The 20,812-nt window shown below is 34.3% G+C and overlaps 3 protein-coding genes across 9 annotated transcripts; 1 reads left to right on the forward strand and 2 right to left on the reverse strand.

The window, feature by feature from the left end:
- Positions 1–461: 461 nt before the first annotated feature.
- On the reverse strand, positions 462–7,626 carry LOC115706293 (probable bifunctional methylthioribulose-1-phosphate dehydratase/enolase-phosphatase E1 1). Of its 2 annotated transcripts, XM_030633892.2 has the most exons (13): positions 7,167–7,593; positions 6,661–6,797; positions 5,978–6,034; positions 5,411–5,506; positions 4,411–4,530; positions 3,977–4,066; positions 3,465–3,623; positions 3,106–3,261; positions 2,449–2,598; positions 2,275–2,376; positions 1,319–1,428; positions 1,088–1,206; positions 462–699 (listed from the first exon to the last, which is right to left on the reverse strand). In XM_030633892.2, the coding sequence occupies exons 1-13, from the start codon at positions 7,378–7,380 to the stop codon at positions 608–610; spliced, it is 1,602 nt and encodes a 533-aa protein (XP_030489752.2). In that variant the 5' UTR covers positions 7,381–7,593; the 3' UTR covers positions 462–607. The 2 variants fall into 2 exon arrangements, with proteins under 2 accessions (XP_030489752.2, XP_030489753.2); XM_030633893.2 differs by lacking the exon at positions 5,978–6,034 and having other exon boundaries at positions 7,167–7,626.
- A 2,567-nt stretch (positions 7,627–10,193) lies between these two features.
- LOC115706292 (uncharacterized) lies at positions 10,194–20,444 on the forward strand. 6 transcript variants are annotated; one of them, XR_009687313.1, is made up of 14 exons: positions 10,194–10,488; positions 10,925–10,989; positions 11,482–11,580; positions 12,054–12,186; positions 12,460–12,519; positions 13,116–13,175; positions 13,278–13,400; positions 13,653–13,724; positions 14,008–14,145; positions 14,623–14,784; positions 15,283–15,387; positions 15,817–19,502; positions 19,609–19,791; positions 20,128–20,444. XR_009687313.1 is itself a non-coding variant. In XM_030633888.2 (12 exons), exons 1-12 carry the CDS (start codon positions 10,264–10,266, stop codon positions 15,850–15,852), a joined length of 1,278 nt encoding a protein of 425 aa, XP_030489748.2. In that variant the 5' UTR covers positions 10,194–10,263; the 3' UTR covers positions 15,853–20,444. The 6 variants fall into 6 exon arrangements, 3 of the variants coding, with proteins under 3 accessions (XP_030489748.2, XP_030489749.2, XP_060969499.1); XR_009687312.1 differs by having other exon boundaries at positions 19,614–19,791; XR_009687311.1 differs by having other exon boundaries at positions 15,817–19,791.
- On the reverse strand, positions 16,196–18,976 carry LOC115706291 (protein PLASTID MOVEMENT IMPAIRED 1). Its single transcript, XM_030633887.2, has one exon. It carries the CDS (start codon positions 18,974–18,976, stop codon positions 16,343–16,345), a length of 2,634 nt encoding a protein of 877 aa, XP_030489747.2. The 3' UTR covers positions 16,196–16,342.
- Positions 20,445–20,812: the final 368 nt, after the last annotated feature.

Here is a 20,812-nt window from a genome sequence, read left to right on the forward strand (position 1 = left end):
TGATTGGGACGTGAGCGTAATCCTCTGTTTTTACGTACTAATCTATGCTAATATGTTACTTGTTAAATATTGGAACTACGAATAGCGTGTGTACTGTGTATGCATGTCAATTCTTTGGGCTTGTTAGTTAGTCCTTGATATTATTGAGGGAATCTATTATTTATAAAAACATCGTTTAATCGAATTATTTATTAAAACCAGAAAAGAAATATCTTGGTGACAAATCATTATAACATTTTCTTTGAGAACAAATAGTTTTGTAATAATTAGTAACACATAAACTCTTCTTCAACCTTTAACATGCAATACAGGGCCAGAAATCAAGTGAGCCTGGAAAACAGTATTCATATTCATATGCCTTTTGTCCTATGCTACGCCTTAATATTATAGAAAATAATATAAAATATTTTATAATATTGGCCAAGAAATGCAATTAGCGGGAAAAGAAAAAAAAATACTCATGAGTCATGAACTGGCACAAATATTATATATTATACTTATAAGTGAGTCAACAACCAAGAAATTTTCGTTCGCAAGCTTATTGTTATATTTATCTAAATAAATAGTACTTGACTTTTATTTCTTAAGCAGAACCATGGACAGCCTCCTAAATTTCCAAGAAAGAAGTGACTGTCTTGAAGCCATGATTCTCTGGGAGAGGTCCATTCCCTGGTCGGATAGAAATTATCACCTCCAATCCTGAAACAAGAGGATTATTACTATTATTATATTTTTTAAGAATATCAACACGAAATAGACCCCAGAAGTAGCCAAAGTGCTTTCATAGCAGCCAATTTCTACTACTAAGAAATGAAGAATAAACCATACTGGCTTCTCTAAACATTATGGAACATAATTCTCGAAAACATGTCTTTGGAACATATCATTCTTCCGTAAGAGTCATTTATTTATTTATTTTGCTCTTAAGAGAAAAGAAATAGTAGATCATTCTTCCCTAAGTTCATATTCTCATACTAATAAATACAGAAACCGAGGTTCAAGTAGGGAAAAACTACCCCTATTCTCCGTAGTTCAGTCTATCAACCGTCAAGTAGAAAAGGGGGAAAAAGAAGTAGAAATTCATTACCTGCAGCCTTTGCTGCCACTGCTTCTTGTAAGACGTCTGTTACGAATAAAACCTCTGATGGCTTATCGACCCCTAGAGATTGTGTAATTTCAACATAACTTCGGGTCTCTCTTTTGTTCCTGAGAGAGCAGAAGGGCAGAGGTTTTTGATCAAAACGGAGTAGGAAGGAGGCAGATAAGAGGCAACAACATAATGTAAAGCACACAAAACAATTGCGACTTATAAACTCACCCCACTGTAGTGTCAAAAAATCCAGACAAATATTTCCTTAAATCTCCATGGTTTGTCTTTCCAAAAATAAGCCTTTGTGCCAGCCTGCTACCACTAGAGTAAATGTATGTCTGCAGCACAAGAATATAAGGTGAAGGTAGTTAATTTAAGATCAAACATGAACCTCCTTCAAAATGTATGGTCTGCCGCTATAAAGGTGTATAGTATCAACGGTAAATCCATCTGCAACAACTTGCAAATAATAATAATACACAAATTCCATCCCCAAAAACCATAGTTTGATTAGGCCTCAACTATATCAACTATACATGAACTATTAGATAATTATCTGCACAAAACAGTGTTAGACACGTTGATTAATTTATGGAACATGCGAAGAGCGTCTACATTAATTTTTAAAAATAATTAATTGATATTTACATCAACAAATAGCATCCATCAATCAAAATTTCAACCAAAATGGCAAAAATACACCAGTCAATAAAAGTCAGTGTACAAAGTAGGAAAATCAGTATTGAACTTATATAGCAACACACTTATAACTAATAAGTTTAGCTTCAGTTATTATTTTCAGGATCATCAGTCACAGCCAACTGCTGCAATAGTCAATTAACCCTCACTGATGCCACAACCATACAACCAGCCAACTTTATCAAAACTGTAATGATATAAAGAAAGTGTGAGGAGACTTCAGGGTTTTATTGTCTAGGTAAGCAAGTTGGGTATGGGACATATTGGACCAAATCACTGACTTATGTGGCATTTTTGATACCATGTCAGCAGTAAATTCAAAGCACATGTGCAAGTACCTACATGGAGGTTGTTCACTATGTTCTAACAAGGTTGAACCTATTAATAATTTATTTTATGAAATCTATAAGGGTAAACCTTTGAAGCTCAAAGGCCATTAGCCCAGACAATTAACAAACTGAAAAAAAAGGGTTAGCTGAATCTACCTTTATCCCGGAATCATGCCATCTAGCAAGAGCTGTAGGTACATCTTCAAAAACTACACCCTCCAGTTCATTATTTTCATAACCAGTTCGCCAGATATGACCCTGCATAACCAAAGGTCAGCCATATTCACAAAATTCATGCTACATGAGAAACATACTACCATATTTTCTTACTTGCAATTGTTTCAATGCAGTGATCTTCCGATCAGCTTTTATCATAGCTTCCACATTTGCAACCAAAGCTGCAATAACCTTCTCTTTACCTGCATCATAAGAGGGGATGGGAGAAGCACCACTAACACCATTTTCTAAGTCATCTTGAACCTGCCACAATGATGATCCAAAATCTTAACATTCATATCAATAGAGTTTTGATAAAGTTGGGAGTTCTCCGTGTATAGCATAGACTGCAATTTAAACAATTAATCCAGACTATTCAATTCTGCTATGAATTATTCAGTTTTGAAGTAGAAGCAACATATTGATCAAAATTTTATGCTCACTTTCCACAAATTTAATCAACTGATAAGATGCAAAACGGATTGTTCTCATGTCACCAAGTCAAATCATATAACCTTTAGCAGTAAAGCTTTATCAAACAAGAAGAATGTTAGCATATACAAAAGAAAATGTGTAGAGTTAAAAATTAACTAGAGTATCTTCCCATATGTGATAATGAAAATGAATATGTGAAACTTTTGCTATGAGTATCTTCCCATATGTGATAATGAAAATGAATCTAGTACCCATGGTAGCGTTAGTAATAAACATTGATGAATATTCCACAAATACGTGCATGAAATCAACACAACTGAAAAATGAAATTCACACCTGCGAGCGCAGCAACTCTATGTCCTCCTTGGTTTCTGCAGTGTCATATGTCGCAGACAAATGTCTAGCAACATTATCACGGGCATATGGGAAAAGAACATCACTGACAAATGATATTGGAGTAGTGGTTCCCTCAATATCAAGAACAATGCACCGCTGCATAAAATAAAACAATATTAAGTCAAACCAAAGACAAATATCTTCACTGTAGTCCTAACTTAAGTGAATATAAAATCAATAAATTGAAGCATATACTAAATGCTTAGAATTAAAGAAAAATGACAATACAGCTGTCTCCAAAACAGAAACAGAAACGTAAGAATGCATAACCACAATGATAACAAAAAATGTTATCTTACTCGCGATGGTTCTAAGTCATTGTTCGAACCTGCAGTCCCTGCCTTGACAGAAATGTTTCTGTTCCCACCACTTCCTTTCCCGTGATTTGGGGAAGACCATTCTAGGCCCATCTGGTGAAGTTTGATTGCAGCATCAAACAGATAGTGATAGCATTCAGCCTGAAAGCACAAGTAACTGGTTGAAGATGAGAGAATTTGAAAACAATTTTCAGAAGTCAACAAGGATGCTTCATTTTTTTTTTTTTGGGAAAGAACCCTAAATTTTCAATAAGAATAAGAGGCCCCATGTAAATAAATTCCTAATATAAACAAAAGTAGGAAATAAAACTATACCAATCAGGTGAGTACAAAAGTCTACCATAGCATTAGAGGAGAGCTTTTATTTTCAATTTAATTGAAATCCATAAATGATACATAATGCATGATTTGGTTTCTAAATTCTATCAACTTCAGAAAACTATGAAGTTAAATATCTTTACACACCACTAATTTTAAATAATCTTTTAACACACCTGAGTCTTGGCGCTGATCCATGAGTCTCCCCATATATAGATCCCATGGTTGCGAACAAGCACCGCTGTTGTTTTCGGGTAGGCTTCAATCTATAGGACAGATCAAGATAACAAGAAAAAGTGTTTCACTAATGACAAAGTAAAAGGGTAAGAAGTAGTCAGCTAAATGAAAATCAGCTCTCAAACAAATTCATATAGTGGAGGATAGCCAAGTCAGTCCTTTTGGTAGGTGGAAACATGCCCTACTGGGAAGTGAACATGCAGGCTATAAAGATTTGAAATAGCTCATCAAGATTAATGTATGAAATAATAAAGATCAAATAATAAACTAGAAATATCACCATAGCTAATTAAACAATATAGAAACATAGGCCACCAAATGTCTATGCCAATCATAAATTTATTAGATTATAAGTTCCCATTGCTATACATACAGCTTTGGCAAGAGATTCTGTGAGCTCATATTCGTAGGCAGTGTTCTCTATAATGGGTACCACAAGTTCATCATTATACCCATGCCCTTTTATTCCTTTGATCATCTCCATATGACTGATCTGCGGTTTTTTTAATAAAAAAAGAGGAGAAACATTTCAATATATATGTAGTAGGCATAACCACAAACCAATTATAATATGAAAGATTATTACATGTCATATAAAAGGTGGGGTGTTTTGTTAGCTTGTGGTAGCTATCAGGTACTAATGACTTCATTTTTTTTTCTCTTAACTTGGAAAGGGAAAAAAGAACATAAAAGAGGAGATTTATAAAGGAGGGGACCCTGTGCTATCACTTGGAATGATGAAATTATGTTCCTTTAGCATAGTATAAAGCTTAAGCCCATGTTCAATAAAAAAAATCTATCAGCTCTTCCATGTATTCCAATGGCCATTAAAGATCTAGAGCCAACCCTTTCAAAAAAATTAAAAAAAACTGTAATTGAGTATGATTACAGCTTATTTTTCTTAAACCTTAGCGATTATAAATGTGTTCGGACAACATTCATATACTAAGTTTACAATATATTGCCATCTGGTTATATTTTGAGACATTCCATATGGTCTTTTTATTTCACATTTGCAAAGACCATAATGAGATGAACAGGAAGAAAGGGCATATGCATAATTTATGCCATTGTCAACTTTCAGTTCCTAATACTGGCTACCAACCTGTTATAATTATATTTTCCCTCTTCAGGTAATGTATTTACGCAACCTACTTGTACCTATTTCCTATCAGTCACTATGCTACTAGATACCAAAATGGATGTTGAATTTTAAAGAACATTTGGTGGGGAAAAAGGGCACCCACAAACTCTTCCAAGAAAGAAAAATATACTAAAGAATCATAAGTATCTCTACATTTGCCTTCTGTGCACATTAAGGACTGTTTTTTTAACTGAAAGATATCAACTACAAAAAAAATAAAAAAACATACTCTAAATTCCTTCGCTTGTGGATTGATCATTGTGACTAAACAAGATTCCATCCCATGACTATGAATAACAGCTCCAGCATCACGCATTTCATATGCCTGTAAATATAAGGAAATACATTTCGCATAAACAAGAAAAAAACAAAACAAAATAAAACATAGAGACCAGAAAGAGATAGACCTTCATAAATTAAACCATAAATAATGGTTCTAGAAAAATTCATAACATAGCCGCTAACGAAACGAACCAACAAGAATAAATCAGATTGGACAAACAAGGCACACGTGAGACCAGAAAAAAAAAATGGGAGTTTAATGATGAGAAGATTCTAGTAACTGACAAACGATTTTCCTCTCCATACTGAAAATTATAGTGTGTATAATTCAAGAAATAGGGTAGGTTTACATCCTAAACTTTTTAACACACAAATGAACAAAGCAAAAACAAAAGGGAATCAAAGTAACAACTAGAAATCCTATTCAAATAAAAAAAATAGACACAACTAGAATCCTTATTTGAATTCATGTTAGAAACAATGTTGTCCAGCATGAGCATAGGCTGCATTGTACCTCGTACTTGAGATTCCTTGATCTCTTTCCCCGCAATATCAATCGCCTCTTGGCTTTCTGATGGCGATCGAACAGTCATTAGCAGTCAACTTTCTAGGACTCCTTATTTTCTCTCCAACCAAAATTAGGAATTATTTGAATAATATTTTCATTACTGAGAATGAACTACAATACTATCTACTTCAAGCTATAATAAGGTAATGGACTTTGGTTTTGATAATTCTTTTAAACCTTAAACCGTAATAGTATCCACTTTGCAGCATTCTTTCTCGCATTGCAAGAGAGAATAAAGTGAAAAAGTAAATAAATAATTTATGACAAGAAAGCACTATAACTACTTGAACTAATAATGAGTTCAGAGCATTGTTTCCATTGTGCAGAAGAAATCACTCCCTCTACACCTGCAAACAATCTTAAAACTCAAAATGGCACCAACAGAGGCTTTACATTATGGCTACATAATCACTTATGAGCGAAATATTGAATCACATCGGGCTCTTATTCTTAAGATTAATTTAATAAGCAAGAGTAACACTCACTGTTAATCAATGGTTATTATGAAGATAAGTTTATCCAAAGATAATAGCTCTCACAACAAACTATAAGAATGAGTACATAGTGATTTACCAAAATCAAACAACACACTATACTACCTATTGGGCATAAGAATAATAAGCTGGTACCTTCATAAAAAGCGGACCACAATCAGAACATTTGGGAGGCTTATGTGGATATGGCTTGGGAGATGGAGCAGACAACACAGATCCATTGGGAGATATTATATACATGTCTTCAGGTACCATTCTTTCCTTCTGAACACCTACACTCGTCAGAAAGTACAAACAACTGCGAGATTTATAACTTTTCCATGTAGTCAAACGAAATTCCTATCTGAGCATTAAATGCAAACCGAGCTAAAATACTACAGTTTCAAAAACTCAATCCGGTGCACAGAGCAAAGCGCAAACAACAAACTCCACAAACCAAACAGCTTAGTTATGCATTCGCAAGCTAAAATAATCCCCCAACATACTCAATATATTAGAGCTCACATAACAGAGTATCAAACCCATAACTAAGAAAACAAACACGCGTGAAACCAAAGTTCAACCACAATTGAATAAAAAAATCACATATCATTGAGCCTGGTAAAACAAAAATCCATAAATCGAAGGGGAAAGGAAAGTACCGGAAGGAGACATGACGATAAGCTGTTGGGGCTTAGGAATGGAATCATCGTGGACCTTGATTGTGATGCTTCCACCAGTCCCTGAGACCCATCCGAGAGTGTAGAAATGGCGGCACAGGTCGGATAACAGAACCCTGGTGTCATTCACTGCCTTGCTCTCCATGTACGCCTGCGACGTCGTCCCCAGCTTCACTCCGTTTACGGCCGCCGCCATGTTTGTCTATGGAGATAAAGACTAGTTTTTAGAGGGAGAATAACTGAAGAAGGCTAGCTTGAGAGAATGGTTGAAATTTTGTGTAAGATTTTGGAGCAAGGAAGATGTGATGCGGTTACTCTCCGGTGACTGAAAGTTGGGTCCTAATTGGACTGAGAAAGGAATATGGCTGGGCTGTCCTCTGTATTCTGTTTTGTTTGTTTATTATATATCTTGTCAAAATTATTGCTATATTCTCGTTCATTTAATAAATTTTTGCCCTCAAATTTTGATTATATTAAATTATCTTTTTTTAAAAAAAAATTGGCTAATTAGCAATTTTTTCCTGAACTTTGACATGTACTAAATCATGTCCCTTGAACTTTTTTGGCCGTTAAAAATTCTTCATGAACTATATTGTTAGATTTAAAGACTTTTATCTAATTTCAGTAAAAAAATTTAACATGGATAAAAATTTAGGGGCATGATTGAGTACATATCAAAGTTTGAGGGGAATGATTTGATAGATATCAAAGTCTAGGGAGCATGGTTTAATACATAAACAATCACCGAAACAATAAAATTGAATGAAATTAGACAAAAGTCCTTAAATTTAACAATCTCAATAGTCAATAGTTCAGGGGGAATTTTTAACGACGAAAAAAATTCAGGGGCATAATTTGGTATATGTCAAAGTTCAGGGAGAAAAATTGATAATTAGCCAAAAAAAAATTAAGTGGTTAAAGTCTTTTAGACTTTTGATTAAATGAAAGTTTAGAGAATATAATTTATTACATATACTATATGATAAATATTAAAATTTGAAGGACACAATTTAATAGAAGGATAATTTTTATGTCAGTAAAATTTAAAAAGAATGAGATAAACATTATTAAATTTAACAATCTCAATAATTTAAGAGAATTTTTAAAAAATTGAAGAAGATAACTTGATATATGTCAAGAAGCTAAAAATTTATAGTGGCCTATTTATTTTAATTTCTTTTTAGGAAAAATATCTATTAAAGTTGGATTGGGGGATTGGAAATGGAAGAAGTTTTATTTAAAAAAAAAAAAAAAAAAAATTATGGAAAATATAATAGAGGAAAATGTATATTGATTATTTTTTCAACTAAATTTTTAATATTGTAAATTAATTCAAGAAATAAAAAAGAAATTGTAATATAGTGTTGCCATTGTGTTGCCAGTCAATTATATTATAATTACAATATATATATAAAAAAAATTAAAATTACATTTTTTTTTTTCTAAAAACAAAATAAAATTACGAAAAAAATGAATTGAGAGGTATTCCATTTCCAACAGTGTTGCCATTGTGTTGCAAGTCAATTAGGCCGAAGAGAGAAAATTTAGTGCCATAGTTGGCAACATTCTTTAGTTTTATTTTGTTGATTAAAAACTAATTGTGAGGTCAAGCATCTTAAAATATATTATTGATGCTTTATATTTTTCTATGTAATTTCAGAAGCTGGTTTCGCAATTAATATATAATATCCTTTGATGACAGCAGTATATGTCTATATGAGTCGACCAAATTAAAGCTTCAAAAATGCTTTAATGGGAATAAATACCTTTTGTAGGCGAATCATATGTGGGGGAAAAATAAATCATAAAACCGTCACTTTCAATTGGATAAATTAATTGCTATTTTTTTTAGTACAATTGCTATTTTATTTTTTGGATTACTTAAAAATTATGTTGGATGTAATAAAAATAAAAGTAAATTTAATTTAATTTTTAATACAAATTATTAATATATATTATATTGGCATAACATTTTCTCTAATATTTGAAAGAATAATCATTTTAGCTGATGAAAAAATCATTTAATTTATTAAATTTGGAATAATATTATTAAAAAAGAATATGAGAATATTTAAGGTTTATATTAATAAATTTTTTTTAACAAATAAATTTTAAGAAATCAAAAATATTTATTTTTTATGTTTCATTCATAATTTTACGATCTTAAGTTTTTATTTACAAAAATATGTTTGTAAAGTTTTTAAATTATAAAAATATGTTTTCTTCAACAAAAAATAAGAAAATAACTAAAAAATAATTAAAAATTAACCTACAATAACTATAAAATCAACTATAATAAACTATAAAACAACTAGAAAAATAACATTATGACAACTATAAATAAACGGTAAAATAATAAAAAAATGATTTATTATTTTTATTGAAAAGGTATTTTCATAAATAGTAAATTTCAAAGCGTAAAAATGAATTTTTTTCATATTGAACTATTTTTTGTATTTTATTCTAAATTTTTGGTTTATTATGTAAATTTTTAAAATTTTAAGGTATTATTTGCGGCGAAACTCTCTTAGTTTTACTTTTATACACTTAACTCGCTTATTTTTTTTTTTTGTAACAAAATCCTCTTATATTTACTTTCTTTGTGAATTTGAGGTACCAACTGGATATCATCATTAAATACCAATTAGATTTTTACTGGATTGACTTTGAAGTTTTATCTTCACGTTTACACAAGCGTACACAGTGGTCGAAGTTTTATCTTCACCTCAAATTTATAAAGAAAGTAAACTTAAAGGAGTTGTGCCAAAATAAAAATAAGGTGATTAAGTGTATAAAAATTAAAACATAAGAGATTTAGTAGTGAATTACTAAATTTTAATATATTATTTCTTTTTTAAAACATATAATTAATATGTTAAAATTGAGACCAACTAACTATAAGCCCAATAGCCCCACTAAACCCAAGAAAAGCCCAAAAGTGTTTGGGCCTTTAAGTTGACCCACCCAGTTATGATGATGAGTTGTGCCAATATAAGCCGGCTTCTGTGTCTAGACGATGTTATATTCTATCCTCTCTACGCTATCTCTGTTCTCTATCTTGATGTTTCTCTAAATTGCAATGTCTCGAGGAACAGAAAAGCTAGTCAAGAGCTTGAAGAAGTTTGCTGATATTCAGTACAAGCTCTTCACAACTCGCTATGGCCAACAACTCATTGACATTTTCGACTTCCCCATTAAGCTTGTTCTCTCTCCTTTTACTCTCGCTATCGACATTGCCGGCTCTGCTCCACGTGGCTTTGGTGTCCCTGAGCTACTCTCCAAGCTCTCTTACGCTTCAATTTTTGTGAGTTGTTTTTATGTCCACGACTTTCCTTTATTAATCCCTTTTTTTTTGGGTTTTATGTATCCCAGTATGCGAATTTGTCTGCTATTATGAACCACCAGATGTTTGTTGAATTGTCTCACTGGACCTTAACGTTGCGTTTTGAGTTCTTAGAGTACATACAATTTATTAGTATCTTAACAATTTTTTCTGCTACTTTTTGGTTTTTATTAGCCATTTGGATACATGGGTCATCTGTCCGCATGTCTTTTTCTTAATAATTTGCCTTCATGGGATGAATTCAAACTTTTGTTTGAGTAATATTATCATTTGGAAGGTATTCGTAATGGAATAAGTCTGTTACATGGCCTTGATATTCTTGGAACGACACTAAATATACTGCATTGTATTGTCTGCTGTTGTGAAATTTTATATTTTCAACATTGGCTAAATGCAGGCTGTAGCTACTCTGGGGACTTATGACATAGCATGGGATCTGGGAAAAAAAGTGATTTGTCAGAGGTAATGCCAGCATCGCCATTACTTTTCCTTGTGACTTCATTGTATTGTGGTCTTCTTCTTTTTTCCCTCTTATCTTATTATGCACTCTTCCCATTGGTAATGTATTATTTGCACTCAGTCCTTCTGTAATGCAATATCTTAAAGTTGTTTGAGGCGCCACTGCCAAGCTTGCATTTACTAATTACTGTAATTTGATTTCCTGGAATGAAAAGGTCCCACATCCATAATTTTTGTTTGTTGCATGCCTTTCTTTTTTTAATCCAGTTTCAAAGTTGATTTATTACTGCCTTTATGAAGCCCATTCATGTAAATGCTGTGAAAAACTTATTTTTCTTTCCATCTTAGTGCAATCTAAACTGACAGTTGATGGTAGAAGGATCATCCTGTCCTGTCTAATGTCTACGGTGGCTGAATTTCAAAGTAATTATTAGTGCATGATTTTTTGTTGAGGTTGGAAAAAAATTCCTACTTGAGATTGGTCTTGAAGTGCAGGAACTGTGAAACCTGCAACGGATGGCAGGCACTGCGTTGCACTCTGTGCAGAGGATCAGGGAGGGTGCAATATCAAGTAAAAAATTACCAATTGAAAAGGTAGATTCTTTTCCATATAGCTTTCACTCTTAAGGTGCATGTAATTTGATGAGCTAAGTATGTTTTCTTCTTAAATGACAAGATGGTAGTTGTTTCTCTATTAAGCTCATTCTATGATGCAGAGGTTTTATCAGTTGAATCCCATTCATGTGACCTTTGTTTACCAACTTAAAATGCTAACTGAAAAATATTTCAATCATGTGACATGTGTTTACTAACTAAAAATGCTAATAGAAAAATATTCTTAAAGTTTCAGCTCATGGTATATTTAATTAAAATTTGGTGAATCAAGTGGGATTTTGGCTCTTGTCAACATGCTCAAAGTTTTCCAATGAAAATTGATCCAAAGTTATCCATGGGATGGCCCATGTACAGCCTCACCCAATATGGGATATTAGATACCATGCATTATGCTTTCAAAGCATACCAATTTTAATATAGTATATTTCTATCCCCTGTTTATTCTCATGCAGTGGTGAGAAGGCGACGGCTGAATGCATTGCAGATGCAATTGCTGATAATCGGGCTGAGTTGATTCACCTTCCGTCCACTGTCGATCTCCATGCACCATTACCTACTAAAGATTGCCCAACCTGTGATGGGACGGTAATTGTCTAGGAGTTTACCATATGACCCTAAATCCTTTACTATTGTTTTTTTTTTTTCTTAAAAAAATAGGGAAATAGAAAATATGTACGTTAGTAATCTAATGAGTATTTGTCTGGGTAATAGTTCTGACTATAATATACTTTATGCTTTTGTCACTAATAAGAAATGCATATATAATTCTATAAATCTTATTTGTTCCGGGCATAGATATGTATAAATGTTTACCATATTAATATTAGAGGTTACATGTAATGTTTTCTAGTATCGCAGGGTGTAATGAGTTGTCCAGAATGCAAACACAAATTACAAGTCAGGATCTCTGCAGATGATGTGAGTTCATTTTTTTTCTAGTATTTTATTTTATCTATGGAGAACTCTCAAATCAAATTGTTTGCTGACAATGTTCTATTCTGCTGAGTGCTGGATTTTGAAATTTGAATTTTATAGAAGGTGCAATATGCTAAGCAAAAATCCGGCATAAAAAATAAAAGATTGATCTATAATTCTTACTCAATATCATCCTTTTCACTTGGTTAAGTAAGAAATTTTTATTCACACATTTGATTACTTCAAATTTCACTTGGGTTCTTTCAAAAAGGAAAGTGAAACCTAAATATGCAATCTCCTCCAATATTTGAAATAGAATATGATAGTTTTGAAGGCTATTTTCACATATTGATTTCCAAATGCAACTAAATCAAATATAGTTTATGCTTCATTCAGAATTGCATGGTTATACTATTGGTTAGTAAGAATTTAAGATAACTTTCTGCATTTCATGGTTATACTATTAGCTAAAAATTGTAGGCACTGAAAGTTCATTTATTGGAGTTGGACCTAGTGTCTTATATCATCCATTCAACTTTATCTGTTTGCACTTAACAGTTGTATTTCAGTCATCCTGACTAATTTTATATTTTCTGCAGATAATGGAACCTCCTTGGAAAGCCTACAATGTTATGAAAAAGATGGACTATCCCTTTGAGGCAAGTATCAGAGCTTGTTCTGTTTCCTTTTTCTTACTACTTTGGTTGAGATCAAATCTCTTGTTTTTATGTAATATTTTTTTTTTCTTTCCTTTGTTTCAGCATATAGTTCATAGCATGAAAGATCCCAGTATTGCTGCATTTTGGTTGTTTACCTTGCCTGAGGTCGTGGGTGGTTTTGAGTATGATGAGAATATCAAGAAGAAAATTTGGTGGCAATACAAGGTGTTGCTGGTTTATTATGCCTCCTCCCTTTCTAGTTCAAAATTGTTACTTCGTCCAAATGAAAATTATTTTAGTATACTTTTATTTATTTAGGTGCCGTTTGGTAACAATTTTGTTTTCTAATTTTTTAATCACAAAATGAAAGTTAAATTATTTTAGTATACTTTTATTTATTTAATTAATCAAACAATGATAGTGCTGTTTGTACTTGTATTTTCCATAGTGCTTTAACCATATCATATTGTGAATCAGGAATCCATGCGATATGATCAACTTCGTGATGTTGTGGCTAAGAGAAAGCCTGGATGGGAGTACTTGCAGGAGGTAAGAACTATGCAGTGCATCAGTACAATGTGTGAATTTTTTGCAGTCGATAGAGTGTGCTTCTCATACAGACCATATGATTTTATAGATACTTTGTAGGTGAAAACTGTTATGTTCAAATGCTTAAGTTGAATAAAAAGCTTTTGGTAAGGAATGCTAATTCAGCATTAAGATGTTGTGTAAATTTTCCCTGCCATTGCAACTCCTCTGTCTTTGTGCAGATGAATTTGATATTCAGTTTTTCTGGAAATAAATAAGTAACAAAGTCATTAATTTATGACAGGCATTAATCTCTATAGATCCTGCTCGTGCCAGGGAGGATCCTGTTATAGTGAAAAATGTTCCATACTACAAAGCCAAGAAGACACTTGAAGCAGAAGTAATGAATTTCATACCTCCACAAAGGCCAAAAAATTGGGGGGTATGCATTGCCTGGACTTGTTATTGTTCTTATATGTCTTGTTTTCAACATTTCCACAGGCTTTAGCCCGTCAATTTTGTTAAAAATAAACGTCATGAATACTCTGCTATTTTTTCCTTTTGGGGGTTGTGGTTAGTGATACGTTGTACTTGGTGATTACGTAAGAGTTTTTAGATGGCTAAAAAAATATAATTTAATTAGAAAAAACTGTCTCGTAAAATGCTAACTGTAGTTTGAGCCCTAAATTTTCAGTGTTTGTATTCTTTTCCTTTTTCAGTACATAAATAAGTCCCTCTTCTGCATGCATTTCTATTTGTTTATCAATTTTTTTATCCCTTTGGATAGGTGTTTGTTGTTCTTATCTACATATTTCTAGCTTTGATAGATACAAGGGTCTTATGCAATACATTCGATTTATATTATATATGACATGTCAGGGAAAAGATGCATAAGCCTTCTAAACTGATTGTATAACAGTCGCAGGAGCTGGACCTTCCTTTGAATGCCTCTTCGTGGAGCAAGGAGGACCTTAAAGATCCTGAAAAGTTTTATGAGATGACCATCCTTCTTAATGCCCAAAGAGAACTTGCTGATAAGATTTTGGATGCTCAGTGGGAAAACAAATGGCGCCAAGAAAAGGTTTGTAAACTCTGAGTTTTACGTGGATGGAATGATTGGGTTATATTTTCGTCCATAATAATAAACATCTTCTTTTTTTAGGAGAGAAAGTGTGAGGAGGGAGTGTCTTGAAAAGGTTCAAAAAGAATTATATAGATCAGGGTAGAGATTTGAAATCACTGTTTATGTCACAATCTTTTGTTCTTCCAATTTTGGAAGAATCATGAAGAGGACGGAATACAATCTAACGTAATTTATAATTGAGGTGTTGACTAATAAAATTCAGAACCACTTATAATGTAAAGATGGAGAATATAGATGAAAATAATAGCTATAGGGACTAACAATAATACATGACATGCCATGGGGGTAAAAAGTTTCATTAGCAGTTGCTCCTGGTGTGTAGTTTTCTGAGTACTGTTGCAATTTATTATTTATATATCATCTTTTAGCCACATTTGTACTATAAAACCATTGCTATTTTTTTCAGTCATTTTATTGATCTCTTTTAATATTCAGTTGAATGAGTTGTTGGAGGAGAAGGTGCGGCCATATGTACGAAACATTGATAACACTATCCTTTCTCAACCTGTTATACTGAAGTCTCAAGATAAGAATCAGAAGGTTTCTCTCTTTCCTCCTTAAACTGCATTACGATCTTATAAATTATTGGTCAACTTGAATTTCCTAAAACTGTGTGAAGCAACTATCAGAGGTGATTCATTTTCTGCATGGAAAGATGCCCAAAATAAATAAATTCTTTTTGCTACCCTGTTAGGACAATTCCATCTCGCACATTATGTTTTTAGTCTATAGCCATGCATTACCACGTTAATTTGTACTGATTTGCCTGCTTTTTCCCTCAAATCCGACTTCAAGTAAACTTCAACTGGATTTTGGATTTTGATAGCTTAGCAAAGAATGTTTTAGTGTTTATCACTGTATCACTATAACATGTTGAATGTTCTCATTAAACTACATATGGGAAAGAGAAACAAATTTATTCTTTCTCCAATGATGTAATTTCTGTGATCTAACGCCATGCCCTTGCAGAGTACACGTCGGCAGCGTAGATGGTGGTTTTTTTGAAGGTGAATGCTTCGAGGCGATTAAAAATGGTGCTAGTAATATTTTTGGTTGATTGTATCCAAGTTTATACATATGTTTTACTTGGGGCTTAATATCTTGCACTAGTTTTAGTTTATAGTTTATACCATAAAACAAGTCACAATGTGGTATTCTTTTTAAGCAGAAAATTATATAATTATTGTAATAATTTTGTTATGAAATGATAGTTTTTATCATAATGTCTTGTTTTTGTAACAACAAGAACAAGAAATTGAACCCAGAAAGGAAGATTATTTTCACATTGTGAGCACCCAGAAATTGAACTTTGTGTCAAGTGCATAGGCTGGATAAATATGATATCAAATTTATGAATGAAATTTTATTCTAAACAATTTGAATTATTCATTCACATTTCATTGGTACAAACTACAAAGTATAATAAGCATTAACATATATTTCCGTATAAAATATATTCTTCACATAATAAAGAAAATAAATAATGAAAGAAGGTTCACTTAGTAAATTTAACATCTGGATTCCTAATAGACTTGAGCCACATATCAGCCATGACACGAGCGGAGATGCTCCACAAGAGGTCTTGAGCTTTGGACGACGCACTCTGCTTCGTCTTCTTCCCTGCTTTTCCCATTCCGTACGATACAAGCCACTGCATGCCTGTCAGCCTCTGCTTCTCACTGTCCCAAACGCTCCTCTTTCCTCTGTTTCTCACCTTCACCCCTCCCACATGGAGGCTTGTCAACTTGAATCTCTTCTCTTCCTCTTCTTCCTCCTCTTCTTCTGGAGCTGGGTTCGCGTATATTAGAGCTATCATGGGTCCTCCCACTGCCTCGTATCGCCTAATGGGATCCCTCAGTTGAATCCCCACCGCCATTGCCAGCGTTTCTGAACCTTTGGAGTGTCTACTGTAATCTTCCAATGGAACGGAAGAGGAAATGGGATGAGTGCGTTTAGTGTTTGGAATAATTAGTGGTGAAACGTCGAATGGGGCTTCTTCTTCTGTCATTTCCGCTTGGATTTTGAGAGCTTCCATCGCCATGACCTCTATCTTCTGAAGCGAGAACGCAAGGATCTCCTCTGGTGTCATTGAATTCTCGCTTAGGCTCCAAATTCCAGTCGAGATCCTCTCTTTCCGCCCGGAATTCATAGCTGTCGCCATTATTTTGACTCCTGCAACCGTCCGAGCCGCGGTCGAGCTTGCGCCTTCTTTGTTCCTGCCATGGATGATCGCTGAAGCTATGCCTTCGAACGCCACCTGTTCGGCAGTTTTACCCATCAGTTCGTCCATGGACATCAAGCCCTGAATTTTCGAAGTTAGTTCGTCGAGCTCCATGGCTGCCATTGTTTGAAAGAACTCGAACCCACTCAAGGGCTCATTCTCATTCAACGGAATCACAAACGGTCTTGAGATTTGCATAGCCAATTTGGGGGTCTCCTTCCTTGATATTTCAGTATCTAGAGGATTCATGGCGGCCAAGTATCCGCCATCCCTGGTTTGGATTATACAGCCCAAGTTCTTCCCAAGGTCCGGGAGGTAAGCTTTCGATGATTCTTTTTCTTCAGATTCCTCTGCTCCTTCGAGTTGCATAGTAGGAATATCTTCTTGCTTGAATTTATATTCATTAGTTTCTTCCGCCTCAAGCATTTGAAGAAACTCTCTTGTCACCTTATCTTCGTCTTCGTCTAATCTCTGCGACTCAGTATCTTCATCTATATGTGCTGACTTATGGTCGTCTCCCATCATGGATTCAAGAGCTTTTATCTGCTGCGCAATGGAATCTAGCTCTGACAATCTTTTAGTATGAACTTGATCGTGAACAATTTCCTTTACAACTTCATTTCCAGCTAATGTTTCTCCAATAGACTTCACTGAATCCCTTTCCTTTTCTTCTTCATCTTCCTCCGCAGTATTCTTTTTAGTCTCTTGGAATTCAATTCCCTTATCAACTACTTCAAAATCTGGAATATCAAGGTCTTCTGCTTTGCTGTCTGGTTCTTTTGGCTTATTCTCAGCTCTTGATGTTGATGGTACTGGAGCTGGAGCTGGTTCATCGAGGTTCAAGTCATCAATGCCATGAAGATCATTAGGTGTTGTTCCAATCTGTGAAGGTGTCCACGCATCTTTTCTGCTAGATAATTTTGGGCTTGGAACACTAAACGACATCTTCGATTGCTTTCGGGCAAATGAAGTGGATGATAAGTACTTGGACTTGTTCTTGGGTTCCTCAGCTTGACTGTAAATCCCAGTTCCTCCGTCCTTTTCCATGATTTGAAATCCAAGTTTCAATACGAGCTCGCCTCCTTTAGCCTTTCCCAAAAGATTGAAACTTGTGTCCCATTGTCGAACTCGAGCTCCTTCATGGCTCTTATCAATAGATTCTTGAATCAGTTCCCTTAAATCCACTGAACTCCGGCCAAAATCAAGCTCTGGCGCATCAACTGCTAGTGCATATATCCAAAACGGACGAGGCTCAAACTTGAGTTGCTTTCCACTACCCTGGTTGGAATAAACATTGCACCTAATAAACAAGGTCTCTTCGAAATCAGCAGCCCCCTGTGAGACCCTCGATGGCATTGTTTGAACTGACCCGTCTTTCGTTTCCTTCTTTCTAACACATACAGAGAGCCGGAGACCATTCATTGAAGCTGGAAGGTTTTGGGCTGTGACTACTTCTACAGAAAACAAACAACTTATTTTCTGCATTCCAATATGGGAAAGTGCACGAATTGGTTTCCAGTTCCAAAGCCCCTTTTTCTCTTCTGAACTAGGCTTTTCTTCCAACTTCTTGAACTCTCTTTGATTCGATCCCCTAGCAGGCTGACTCTCTGTCTGATCACCTCCTTCGTCAAGCTTTGGACGAGACCGCCATGGGGACAAAGACAGGCGTCTGCGAAGAGGTTTATTGTTGACTTTAACGGCCTCAGTTTTGGCTGCAACTCCAGCACTAGGGACGATCTCATCATTGGATGATATCGGAGGAATCGAGCTTCGAGGAAGGGCAAGGGAGGCTGTTCTTCGAGTGACAGCAGCAGTGTGAGACTGATAGAGAGATTGACTGAGTGCTTCGAGCTCCTCTAGTAGCTGAGTATTGGAAGCCCGCCGGCTTCCCGTACTTTCATCTGCCATTATTGAAGAGAAAGAGTAAGGAGAACTGTGAGAATAATGGTACTAACACAATGGCATGACATCAGGGCTGAAATGATAAGGAATTTACTTGAGAAAGAAGGAATTGATGATAAGGGGTTGACGTGGTTGAGAGTGAAGGGTTTCTGAGGTGGAGAAACTGCCATGAATATGAACATTTGTGGTAGTTGCTGGTCCTTCTATAGCCACTTAAAATTCTTGAAGGATAGGGCAAACTTTGTATACACCCTTCTCTCTCTTCTTTTTTCGATGAAAGAGACAGAATTGGGAACTATAAGCCCACAATTTGGTCCCAGCAAAATAAATGCATCTTTTGTTTTACTTATAACACAACTCTACCACTGCTTGCTTCTTTTTCCATTCTGTGCCCCTCAACTCAATCCAAACCTTGCAACCTTTCCAATTAACAAAACGAAATTTCTCAAAGAGTTCTTGTTGTTATATAAGCTTTATACTTCATTTTTCTTTAAGATAAATGGGTTTTAAATTTTTCTTTTCTTTTCTATAGGTATAATTGGTGATCTAAGAATAATTAACTGTTTTGATTTAGATATTGGAATTATTATTATTCTGTGGTTGGCATAGTAATTAGTACTCAATGATTGGTCTTGAAGTGCAGGAACTGTGAAACCTGCAATGGATGGCAGGCATTGCGGTGCACTCTGTTCAGAGGATCAGCGAGGGTGCAATATCAAGGGAAAAATTACCAATGGAAAAAGAAAATTCTTTTCCATATAGCTTTCACTTTTATAGGTGTGGAGTCACTGGAGTGTAGACCATGTAATTTTATGAGCCAAGTATGTTTTCTTCTTCAATGACAAGATGGTAGTTATTTCTCTATTAAAAGCTCATTCTGTGGTGCGGAGTTTTTATTTAGCACATTAAATCCCATGCATATTATTAAAAGTTTCAGCTAACAGTAGATTTAATTAAAATTTGGTGAATCAAGTGGGTACTTGAGTATGGGATTTTGGCTCATGTTCAAATTTGTCCAATGAAAATTAAAGCCAAACGTATTTATGGCCCATCTGCAGCCTTACCCAATATCTGATATTGAGATACCCTGCGTCATGTTTTCAGAGCATACCAATTATAATCTAGTATATTTCCATCCCCTATTTATTCTCATGCAGTGGTGAGAAGGCAACAGCTGAATGCATTGCAGATGCAATGGCTGATAATCGGGCTGGGTTGAATCACCTTCCATCCATCCACCGTCGATTCGATCTCCATGTACCATTACCATCTAAAGATTGTCCAACCTGTGATGAGACGGTTAGTGTCTAATAGTTTATGCATGATGAATAACCATATGACTTCCCAAAATACTTTACTGTTTTAAAAAATATTATGTACTTACTTTACTTACCTATTCAGTATTTCTCTTAGTAATAGTTCTGAGTACTGGTTTTGCCCCTGATATGAAATGCATTTTTGATTTTTAATTTTATTTGTTCCAGAGGCATACTCACTATGTATATGAACATGTGAGGGTTTTTTTTTTTGATAAATTTTTTTTAGTAAGGAGAGCTCTCAAATCAAATTGTTTCCTGCCAATGTTCTATTCTGCCGAGAGCTGCATTTTGAAATTTGAATTTTATAGAAGGTGCAATATTTATGCTTAGCGAAAATTCCTGGCATAAATAATAAAATAAAAGATTGATCTATGATTCTTACTCAAATATCATCCTTTTCACTTGGTTAAGTAAGAAAATTTTTCTCACGTATTTGATAACTTCAAATTTCACATAGTTTCTTTGTAAAAAGAAAAGTAGAGCTATCCATGATAACAGCACAATTAAGATTTGAAATAGAAAA

Source organism: Cannabis sativa, chromosome 1, assembly GCF_029168945.1.
Source record: "Cannabis sativa cultivar Pink pepper isolate KNU-18-1 chromosome 1, ASM2916894v1, whole genome shotgun sequence".
Lineage (NCBI taxonomy): Eukaryota > Viridiplantae > Streptophyta > Magnoliopsida > Rosales > Cannabaceae > Cannabis > Cannabis sativa.

Coding starts and splice junctions, on each gene's coding strand:
- LOC115706293 (XM_030633892.2), bottom strand. CDS start 7,380: ATGGCGGCGGCCGTAAACGGAGTGAAGCTGGGGACGACGTCGCAGGCG. Junction 6,035..6,660: donor GTGGTCCGCTTTTTATGAAG/GTACCAGCTTAT, acceptor GATCGCCATCAG/AAAGCCAAGAGGCGATTGAT. Junction 3,624..3,976: donor GGATCAGCGCCAAGACTCAG/GTGTGTTAAAAG, acceptor TTGTGCTTTCAG/GCTGAATGCTATCACTATCT.
- LOC115706292 (XM_030633888.2), top strand. CDS start 10,264: ATGTCTCGAGGAACAGAAAAGCTAGTCAAGAGCTTGAAGAAGTTTGCT. Junction 10,489..10,924: donor TCTCTTACGCTTCAATTTTT/GTGAGTTGTTTT, acceptor GGCTAAATGCAG/GCTGTAGCTACTCTGGGGAC. Junction 12,520..13,115: donor TCAGGATCTCTGCAGATGAT/GTGAGTTCATTT, acceptor TATTTTCTGCAG/ATAATGGAACCTCCTTGGAA.
- LOC115706291 (XM_030633887.2), bottom strand. CDS start 18,976: ATGGCAGATGAAAGTACGGGAAGCCGGCGGGCTTCCAATACTCAGCTA.